General features: G+C 45.6%; 1 protein-coding gene across 1 annotated transcript; it reads right to left on the bottom strand.

Annotated features, from left to right (window-relative positions):
* Positions 1-469: 469 nt before the first annotated feature.
* LOC144601609 (translation machinery-associated protein 7-like) lies at positions 470-11,263 on the bottom strand. The gene is made up of 4 exons (XM_078413826.1): positions 11,187-11,263; positions 8,346-8,401; positions 2,835-2,922; positions 470-672 (listed from the first exon to the last, which is right to left on the bottom strand). The coding sequence occupies exons 1-4, from the start codon at positions 11,200-11,202 to the stop codon at positions 638-640; spliced, it is 195 nt and encodes a 64-aa protein (XP_078269952.1). The 5' UTR covers positions 11,203-11,263; the 3' UTR covers positions 470-637.
* Positions 11,264-11,284: the final 21 nt, after the last annotated feature.

The raw sequence follows: 11,284 nt of genomic DNA, 5'->3' as shown, positions 1-11,284 counted from the left end.
ACCTGTCCTATTCATGTACCTGCTTGTTTCTTAAATCCTCTGGCAGCTTGTTCCATACCCCCACCATCCTTTGTGTGAAAGGTTACCCCTCAGATTCCTATTAAATCTTTTCCGCTACACCTTAAACCTAGCGTTTCTGTGCATCTACCAGATCTATTCCTCTCATGATTTTACACACCTCTATAAGATCACCCCTCATCCGCCTGCACTCCAAGGAATAGAGACCATATTCCTTGATACTATCACGAGGTTTAGAGGAATTCTATCCACTTTTACATGAACCATATTATCTTTTATTTTAACTCAAATAAGTCTCGACATTACCTCTACCTGACATAGCTAAGATAAAATGGCTTCTGGATTGAAACCAAGCTATAAGGAACCAATTTTAACTCCACTGATAAACATTTAGTCTTTAAAATAATCATATTTTAGTGAAACGGCAGACAAATAGCACTTAAAAACCAAATCAGGAAAGATTTTTTAATTGGAGTTTTAAGCAAATGTACAATTTACAAGGGAAGGTAGAAAGCTCAAACAATTAAAAAAAACACTTTGCAAATGTAGGTCTCCACCCTATTAAGATAAATGGACATTAGAGCTTCAATGGGTTTAATTTGGATGTTCCAGTGATCTGTTATTTCTTGCCAGATTTCTTAATGCCTCCAGAACCTGCAGACAAAAAGACCACCGTCAGTATGAATTCCAGCACCATGTTGCTCATTCCTCATTCCACTGCTTGAGCTTTTCTTCAGGCACTTACTCCAGATGCTTAACATTCTCTTGTCAACATTTACACGTTGAGCAGGGAAATTGTAGAAGGAAATGCACATCACATCACATACATTAAGCTGCTGGTGAGCTGTGGATTTGTGTAGATGTTGCTGCATATGTGATACGAGTTCTTGTCTTAGAATGAGTCACAACTGATTCTAAGGTAACGATTCTTGTCCGATTCAGAATGTGGTGCTGTTCCGAACCACTACTCCAGAGACTTCAGCAAAATGAATCCAGGCTCCAGTGTAACGGAGGGGAAAAGCCACCTTGGATGCTCAGCATATTGGCACCTCAGGTACATGGAGAGGACAGGTTTAGAGGGATATGGGACAAACGCAGGCAGGTGGGACTAATATAGATGGGACATGTTCGCTAGTGTGGGCAAGAAAGACCAAAGGGCCTGTTTCCATGCTGTAAGACTCTATGACTCTCTCTATGACTCTATGACATTGGAAATGCATCTTTGAAATGAGACGCTAAACCAAGAGCCCAACCAATGTGTGTGCGCAACTCCCACAGAACCATTTTAAAGTTGAGCAAGAGATTTGTTCTGACTAACATTCAATACCACTTATACGTTATCATATTATTCAGGAACATTTGCTTTGCACAAGTTGACTTTGGCTGGTGACTGCTTTGGACATCCAGAGATCAAGAGAGGTGCTCTGGAAATGCAAGTCTTTTGCTGTAGTGCGATAAACAATATATTCACTGCGCATGGAGGAAGGAACTGCAGATGCTGGTTTACACTGAAGATAGATACAAAATGCTGGAGTAACTCAGCAGGTCAGGCAGCATCTCTGGCGAAAAGGAGGTGACGTTTCGGGTTGAGTCGGAAGAAGGGTTCCTACCCGAAACGTTACCGACTCCTTTTCTCCAGAGATGCTGCCTGGCCCGCTGGGTTACTCAAACACTTTGCAAATATATTCACTGCCTTAGGAATGTCCCAAGTATGTTCTGATAACAAACATGACAGGACTGATTTAGCAGCACTGGTTTGTTAGTTCCACGAGAATTGATAAATAAAACCGAAATAAGCATAGATGTACCATGACTGGGGGGGAGGGATCAAACATGTAAGAAGGGGGCAGGGCAAGAAATTTCTGTAATTCATTAAGAATGTAGCTGGAATAGACGTGTCAACATTTGGATGTCGCTTATGCAGCCGAGATGCAAGCCACAAAACTCGGGTGTAATTCTGCACAGGTGCCAAATTGAAAAGGACTGCACAATTTACAAACCACACAACAGACGACGGAGTAACGGAATAAAAACATAAATTGAGGGAAATATATGTAAAATACATTAATGGATAAGAGAAACAACAATGAGAACTGAAAAACACAGCAAAAGGAGCAGTGACAGTTACAGCTGCATATTGGCACTCATGTTGCAGAAAAGCACATCGGAACTGGAGTAGAAATTGGACAGGAGTGAAAGGAACTGGTGTGCAAAATGGTCCATAGTCAATATGACTATAAATTAAATGTTTAGGAAAGAACTGTAGACACAGGTTTATACCAAATGTGCTGGAGCAACTCAGCGGGTCAGGCAGCATCTCTGGAGAAAAGACACGGGTGACGTTTCAGGTCAGAACCCTTCTTCAGATTCAAAGTATGAAGAAGGGTTCCGACACGAAACATCACCTATTCCTTTGCACTGCGAACCTAAAGAATCAGTTCTGGGAATTAAATGCATCTTTGTATAAGGGTCAGAAGCTTTCCAATTGTTTAGTTTTTGATCTGTAAAGAGAATATCAAAGGTTGGTTGTTCCCTAGTGAATGTGAATATTTAACAGATGGTCAGCTTGGAGTGAGGCCTCACTGTCCCAGTACCAGTCTGGGACTGTCCATGCAGATACATCCCCTCGCCACACGGAGCTGCCTCTGGGATCACACTGGAGCAGCAGTACGGCAGCCGACCCCACAGCCAGCAACCAGTGGGAGCAGGAGAGCGGCCACATTCATTTTCTGCCCACTCCAGAACAGCAAACCAATCTCGACTATTATTTACTGCCAAACTCGTCGGTGAGGTTTACTTTCCGTCACGTCACTCACCGAGCGGCCCTTTGCCTGCAGCTTTCGTCTTCAGCTCATCCAGTTTTTTCTGCTCATCCTTCATCTTCTGTTTGAAAGCAAGGTCGCCCTGCAGAGACAAGAGGAGATCACGATAGGCAAATCCCTTCAGGTCACATTTCATGTGTCGGTGAAAAACGCCACCTGGTAAATGCCACCTGGATGTGCAAATCCAACACATTCCCATCTTATTCCTTTTCCCTGACCCGCTGAGTTACTCCAGCTTTCTGTGCCTATCTTCAATGTAAACCAGCATCTGAAGTTCCTTCCTACACATTCTCTTTTAATGTCCACCTTCTTCTTTGTCAAACTTTTGGTCACTCAACTGATCAACTCAATCATTTGACCACCCTATGCTTGTAACCAAAGTCAACGGCTTGGCTTCATCAGCCTGTTTCTCTGTTTAAGGATTAGAGAACACAAATGATGCACATGACTGCAAAGCGATCAGTGGATCCTAGATTAAATTTGCCCTTTTCTAGCCCCTGGGGTTAAGCACATTCCCCTCCCTACTACAGCTCTGGGATCCACACAAACCACTTGCTAATTCATGCTGTGTTTCACTTTCAAAAAAAGCATTTAGGTTTTGTTAATCGGAATTTGTGAAGGATTTGGATCACATTGACTCCTCAACTGTTTAATTTCATACAATGATGCCAATCTTGATTTGGCTTCATTGATTCTAATGGTAAGGATGACCAAAGAAACATGGTGGCACCCGAAAATTCGGCAAGAGGCACTCAAGCAGGCCTCTGAGTGTATAATATGCCAGTGGAGCAATCCTGGTAAGGCAGTAAAGGGTCCAAAGGGAGTCACTCCAATGCCATCCTGGCCTTTTGAATGCATACAGCTAGATTTTATTGAAATGCTGCGTGCACAGTGTTATAAATACTGTTTAGTAATTGTTGATTTATTTAGTTGATGGATTGAAACCTTGCCTACTACGAATAACACAGCAGAAACTGTTATATTGCTGCTAAAAGAAATCATACCCCGCTTTGGTTTGCCAACCACTATCAGCTCTGACAATGCTCCTCACTTTATAGCCACTGTTAATAAGGAAATATGCCAGCATTTTAAAATCAAGCAACAATTTCACTGTGTTCACCATCCACAGGCCTCTGGTATAGTCGAGAGGGCAAATGGGACACTCAAGACTAAATTGACTAAGTTAATGGGGGAAATGGGGCAAAGTTGGATTAATGTCCTTCCCCTTGCTCTGTTTGAGATGAGAGTTACTCCACACAGTATTACTAAACTAACACCTGCCGAGATCATATATGGGCGACCATTACACACTCCTTGGAGTGCGTTTACCAGTGCAGAAATTAGTTTTGATCTACATGCTCTTATGAGGAGTTAATTACATACGTACAGCAATTGACTCGAATCTTGTCAGTTTTGCATTCACAGTATTGGAGATGCAGAGACCACTGTCGGCTGACTATAACGGTGAATCCATGCAACCAGGAGACTACGTACTAATAAGAAATTGGGATCGGAAGAAACTAGGAGAACGGTGTAACGGGCCCAACCAAGTACTACTGACTACAACTACAGCAGTGAAAGTTGAAGATCACCCACGCTGGATACACCTGGCTGACTGCAAGCGCATCGGGAAAGCCAAAAGATAACAACGGAAATTGTATGGTCTGTAAAATGGGACTGCTGATCCTTGTTGTTATCCTGGGACAGGCCCGGATGGGCTGGACCCAGGGAGATAACGTATATCTATCCCTCAGCTATGAGCTTGCGTGTAGTAGTAGTGCTAGTGTTTGCTGGATATGCATCCATGTCCTTCATAACAGTAAAGGGGGAACACCCGTGATGGCCATCCTTTTTAATAAAACTGAGGATTGGGCAGCTTCCCGTCTCCTAAATGAGACGCAGTCGGGAATCAGTCTTTAAGGGATGGTACGTTCCCCCATTCAAATCAGGATGGAAAGCAACCGAAACTCGTGCCCAAAAAATTCTGCGGCTGAGACTAACGACCTCCTACCCAGAAAGCAAAGCTAAGGCCATTTGCTATTGTAATAACAAAGGGAGAGGGGGTGTTTTTGGGAAACAGCTCCTGTGACACCTTGGGTATGTTTGATCCTCCTAGACCCCTAAATAGGACTTATTTGGTGTGTGGGTCGTGGGCTTACCCTTGGTTACCAGGAATGCCACCTGGTGACAGGGATCGTGGGAAAGGCCCAAGCCATGGCGTGGCTGTTGTTATCAGGCTTACGTAGTCCCCCACATGCGTGGTGCCACAGCTGACTGAGTTATCCTTTCCCTTACGGGCTAAATGAGGCGTATCTAAATCAGAGCAATTCTGGATGATTGCCGACCCGTCCTACGGGACAGCTCGTGCCTCCTGAGAATTGATATCTATGGCCTCGGTAATGGGGAAATTGGTCAATGACACTGCGGAAGCTTTAGACAATACATAGGCGGCTCTCTCATCCATAACAGCTGAGATGGTTGCACTCCTTGCTGTGGCCCTGCAAAATCGTATGGCACTGGATTTTATTCTGGCCAAGGAAGGAGGGACCTGTGCCATAATAGGACAGGAATGTTGTACTTATGTTCCTGACGAGTCCTCTAATATTACCAACTTAGCTGCCCACATCTTTCAGGAGGTCAATAAAATCAAGAAGATTGGAAGCCAGATGCATGGCTGTTATGGTGAGGGCAGCTTATGGCCATTCAGCTGGTTAGGAGGTTTTTGGGGATCCATTGTGCACGACGGTTTGATTTTTCTACTAATAATTGCTTTGATGTTTGTAATAGAGTGTGTCCGACCAATCTGTGCATTGCAGAGACTTTAATGGTTATCATGTTATGATAAAAGGAGGGAATGAAAGCGTTTAAGTATTCAAACTCGGAGTTTAAGTATTTAAAAAAGAAAAGATACACAAAATGGTTGCCGGCTTCTTCTTGCGCATTGCACATGGCTTAGCTAAGCAGACAAAGAAAAAAGATAAAGCAGTGTCTAACCGTGAGAAGAACAGCTAAGCAGACAGAAAAAAGATAAAGCTGTGAGAAGTACAGCATGTACTTTAAAAAACAAACTGATCTTTAGTTGGCTATGCTGAAAAAATTAATTAACTGAGATTGCATTATTAAGAAAAAACTAATCTACTAATGACTTCTTAATACCTTATATGGACATGGTCTTATTTCTTTCTCATGCCCCTTGTATGGGCATGATGTGAGTGGTGCCACCTCGTTCACTGATAAGAAAAATATATAACTGTACCGTTTCGTCCCTTGTTTCGGAGAGTGGGACACGAGGTGAGCTTGGGTGTCTGAAGACCCCTGGTGCTGATCTCCCCACTCCCGCCTGGCGTAATAAAGACTTTACTATTTTGCCACTAACTTTCTTGCATTGTTGTCTGTCTAGAGAAAACGAACTTTAACACTTTCACTTAAGTAAAAAAAAAAAAATCATGAATATTGTGGAAGAAAAATTAATATCCTTCCTTACTTAATTTTGATTGGAACTGAACAAGGTAACAAAAGGGTGCTTGGATGTGACAATTGGCATCTCTCGTTGACCAGGTGCAGAAGAGGTTTGTGGGATTCGGCAAAATAGGATTAGACGTATTACCTGTCTGGGAATGCGTTGAAGGGTGGATGGTAAATGTAAACATGAAATAGTGGAGGAGATAATGAAGCTTGTTTGCACTCCTGTGAGAAGCTACAGTAGACCACCCGCGCCCCCTACTGCTAGTAGCATAGGAATGTTACTGTAAATGGGGGACATGATGGGCTCGGAGAGGGGATGGTGGCGCCTAAAAGGTGAGATAGAATAATGTCAAGATGCCCTTGTGTTTGACTTGTATTAACCATTTGTTGTTGAATAAGATGAACATAAACAAGAAGTACGTTACGATGAATGAAATAATTGGTACCCATGTAGTTGATAGAATATTTTCCTAGAGAAGTATCTAACAAAACACAAAAGTTGTTTACTGCACAGTATTACTGTCAGCTAATTCTGCTGTGAAGTCAGAGAACTGGTGAGCAGTTTACTGCCGCCATCTCTCCATGATATCACGCAATAAAATCTCGAAGCTAATCTACGAAGTCCCCACTTTTCATTTTCCATTAATTTCCCTCTAAATTAATTTCTTCCACAAATATCAAGCTACATTTTGTGTAACGTGTGTGCAATCATCCTTGTATAACAGTGCAGTGCAGTGAAAGAGGTTTGGCCACCAGCAGAAATTATCAGAGCATGGAGGTGACCCAGAGAAGTGCAATGCAACGGAAGCCAAAGACCAATCATGTACAAAAAATTCTAAGCTTCAACAGTAAAATTGGGATAAATGAGTGAAGTACATTGTTGTACATTAGATACATCCAAAGGTTCTATTATCAGTTAAAAGGACAGCAGTTTAGTTTAGTTTATTGCCCAATGTACCAAGGAACAGTGAAAAGCTTTTGTTGTTAACCAGACATTGGAAAGGAGAACATGGAAAGGTGATGTTTCAGGTCGGGACCCTTCTTCAGCCAGATTGTGGTACGGGTGGGGGGGAACTAGGAGAGAGGTGGGGGCAAGACAAAGCCTGGCAAATAATAGTTGAGGAGGGGGTTTGGTTGGCAGATGGCTGGAGAAAGGCCAGAGAAAAAGGGACATAAGGTGTGAGACGAGGATCGAAGTTGTGAAGCTGTAGGAAGCAATATTGGTGGAAGGGGAGTGGGACAGAGAAAAAATGGGTGCAAATCCATGTGGAGCACAGGAAAGAGAGAGGGAAGGAAAAAAAGGGGGCTGTTTGTAGATTTGTTACCTAGCATTGGAGAATTCAATGATCACACCATTAGTTGTAAGCTACCCAGGCTGAATATGAGGTGCTATTCCTCCAGTTTGAATGTGGCCTACCTCTGGTAATGGAGGAGGCCCAGGGCAGAAAAGTCATGATGGGGAGTTGAACTGGTCAGCAACCTGAGATCCAGCAGGCCTTGGTGGAATGAGTGCAGGTGTTCAGAGAAACGGTTGCCGAGTCTGCACTTGGTCGTGCCGATGTAATGAAGGCCGCATCGGAAATACCAAATGCAGTAGATGAGGTTGGAGGAGGTGCCCGTGAACCTCTGTGTTGGCGGGAAGGACGGCTGGGGTCCCTGGATAGACGCGAGGGAGGTATAGGGACAGTGTGAATTAGGCAAGCCGCACCTTTTTATGGCAATGTTCAATATCTGTAAAGAACTAGCAGGCAGAAAAAGTGGGGAATTGGATGCAGCGAAGGGCACAAAGACAGTATTTCAGATTAACCGAAGATTAGACAAACAACCTGCTTGTCCCTGTAAAGTGGCTAGTCCTGTGTATAACATCCATATGGGACAAATTATTCCATCCATATCTCCCCTTCCACCACCCTCCATCCCTTTTTCCCTCCATCCATTTCTACCTCCACCTTCCCCTCCATCCCTGCTTCTCCCACTCCATCCCTTCCTGAAAACCAGTCCACATCGCTGAGCAACATTGCAAACTGTTGCGGTACAGACCTCATCCATTTCTTTGTTTGATTTTTTCGGTTGTTTCAATGGCTTTTTCTTGCCTCCTGCAAAGCACAAGAAAAATAAAAACATGACACAAGATTACACGATAACAGGAAAGCGCGTCAGTACTGACGCCACAAACGGCAGACTGGGCGATGTTCCAAGGACTCGGCAATGAAGCTGAATGACTATGCCTTAGTTGTCACCAACTTCCTAAATAAATGTGCGGAGGACTATTCGGGTGTTCCTCAACCAAAAACCTTGGACAAACCAGGTTTCTTGGGCATTCAAGTCTGGAGACGCAGAGTCATACAAGTCGTCCAGATGTGACCTTAATGAGACCGTCAAAAAAGCTAAAAGGGACTCTAAACTGGAGGAAGAGGCGGATGATCGGAAGCTGTGACAGGTCTTGCATGCCATCGCTTCACATAAGGCAAAATCAGGCGGCAGCTCATGTGACATCTCAAACAAGCTTTGATAGAGAAAATGCTGATGTGCCTTCCCAGGCCACCATAGCCCCCGATGGTATTACAATCCCAGTCACTGAGGGAAACCTCAGAAGATCCTTCAGAAGGGAAAACCCTTGAAATACATCAGGACCTGATGGGCTACCTGGTCGTGTTTACAAAACCTGTGCAAACCAAATGGCTGGAGGTTTTACAGGCATTTTCAACCTCTCATGACTGAGGTCTGGTTTTCCCACCTGCTTTCAAAGGACATCAATGATACCGGTGCAAAAGGTGACGTGCCTCATTGAATACTGATCTGTGGCATATACGTCTGTGGTGATGAAGTGTTTCAAGAGGTTGATTATGGGGCATATCAACTCCAACTCAACAAGAACCTGCAGCCACAACAATTTACCTATTGCCACAACAGGTCAACGGAGGATGCAATCTCACTGGTGCTCCACAGGCCCACTTGCGCAATAAAATCACATACATCAGGTTGTTGTTCATGGACTGCAGCTCGGCATTTAAACATCATCATCCCCTCCAAACTGGTTACCAAGCTCACGGAACTGGGTCTCTGCACATCCCTCTGCAACAGAATCCTTGACTTCCCCACCAACAGACCACAATCTGTACGAATTGGCAGCCATACTTCCTTCTCAATAACCATCAAGGCTGTGTGCTCATTTTCCCTCCAATAAAGTGCATCTGCTATCTCCTTGCCAACTCATGTAGCTTGCCCATACCCAGCCTCTTTACATCCTGCACCCTATTCACAAACCATCTAGTTCCATATCTCAGCAAACTTTGAAATATGACATGAAAACTAAAAATACAGGGATCACTCATGTCAGGCTACATCTGTGGAAAGAGAAACAGTCAACATCGGGCCGTGGGTCAGTGATCCAAAAGATCAAAGTGTTTCATTCCATAGATGCTGCCTGTTTCAAGCTGTTTCTTTTCTTATTTCGGATTTTCAGATTATCTGCAGCGGCTCCTAAACATAGCCAGGAGGGTGAAGAGATGGGTGGAGGGGGAGATGGATGCATGGATAGGTGAGATGGACAGGAGAGAGCGATGGATAGAGGGATGGTGAGATGGAGGGGAGAGATAGGTTGAGGGAGGGGAGAGATGGAGGATGAGATGGAGAGGGAGGGAGAGATGGATAGAGGGAGGGTAAGATGGATAGAGGGGAGAGATGGATAGAGGAAGGGGAGAGATGGAGAGAGGGAGGGAGAGATGGGTAGAGGAAGGAGAGAGATGGATAGAGGGAGGGGAGAGATGGATAGAGGAAGGGCGAGATGGATAGAGGGAGAGGAGAGATGGATAGAGGGAGGGGAGATGGATAGAGGGAGGGGAGAGATGGACAGAGGGAGGGGAGAGAGATGGATAGAGGGAGGGGAGAGATGGAAAGAGGGAGGGGAGAGAGATGGATAGAGGGAGGAGAGCGATGGATAGAGGGAGAGATGGATAGAGGGTGAGATGGAGAGAGAGAGAGGGAGAGGAGAGATGGATAGAGGGAGAGGATAGATGGATAGAGGGAGGGGAGAGATGGATAGAGGGAGGGTGAGATGGATAGAGGGAGGAGAACGATGGATAGAGGGAGGGGAGAGATGGATAGAGGGAGAGGAGAGATGGATAGAGGGAGAGGAGAGATGGATAGAGGGTGAGATGGAGAGAGGGAGGGAGAGATGGATAGAGGGAGGGTGAGATGGAGAGAGGGAGGGTGAGATGGAGAGAGGGAGGGTGAGATGGAGAGAGGGAGGGAGAGATGGAGAGAGGGAGGGAGAGATGGGTAGAGGAGAGAGATGGATAGAGGTGTAGATCCATGTCTGGTTTTACTGTTGTGCATCCGGACGATAATCGAGGCCGGGTTTTGTCCTGCGTTATCTGATGTTAGGAGACTATCCTGGGGGCTGAAGGTAACGGTCGCCAGCATCTGTACTGCCAACGATCTGCGAATAAAGGACTTATATACACCGGAGTGCCTCTGAATGTACCCACTCACAAACAAGAGGGAGGAGAGAGATGGACAGAGGGAGGGAGAGATTGAAGAGGGTGAGATGGACAGAGGGAGGGAGGAGGAGAAAAATGTATGGAGAAGGCTGGAGGGATGAATGGAGGGGGGGCGGGTTATGGGGGGTGTCGGGGTGGGTGGGCGGGGGAGTGTTTGGGCTGGGCCGTGTGTCGGAGCTGTGTGTGGGGGGGCTGGGCCGTGTGTGTGGGGGGGGGGGGCATGTGAGTGTGTGTGGGGGCCGTGTGTGTGTGTGGGGCCGTGTGTGTCTGTGTGTGTGGGGGCCGTGTGTGTGTGTGTGTGTGTGGGGGGCGTGTGTGTGTGGGGCCGTGTGTGTCTGTGTGGGGGCCGTGTGTGTTGGGGCGGGGAGCCTTTCCTCACCTTCCCGGCCCGACATCTTGATCCACGCGCCGCTCCCGCCGGAAACGGAAGTAGAATCCAGAGCGCGCCTGAGCTCGGGCACGCGGGGCCGCAGCGAC

This window comes from Rhinoraja longicauda, chromosome 17 (genome assembly GCF_053455715.1).
Source record: "Rhinoraja longicauda isolate Sanriku21f chromosome 17, sRhiLon1.1, whole genome shotgun sequence".
Classification (NCBI taxonomy): Eukaryota; Metazoa; Chordata; class Chondrichthyes; order Rajiformes; family Arhynchobatidae; genus Rhinoraja; species Rhinoraja longicauda.
The sequence above is the reverse complement of the archived record's forward strand: the minus strand, read 5'-3'. Positions and strand labels throughout refer to the sequence as shown.

What these genes read in the sequence shown, in the direction of transcription:
- LOC144601609 (XM_078413826.1), bottom strand. An exon ending in CAAACAAAGAAATGGATGAG is followed by an intron (nt 2,923 to 8,345) that starts GTCTGTACCGCA and finishes TTGTCTCTGCAG; the next exon opens with GGCGACCTTGCTTTCAAACA. An exon ending in TGCAGGCAAAGGGCCGCTCG is followed by an intron (nt 673 to 2,834) that starts GTGAGTGACGTG and finishes TTTTGTCTGCAG; the next exon opens with GTTCTGGAGGCATTAAGAAA.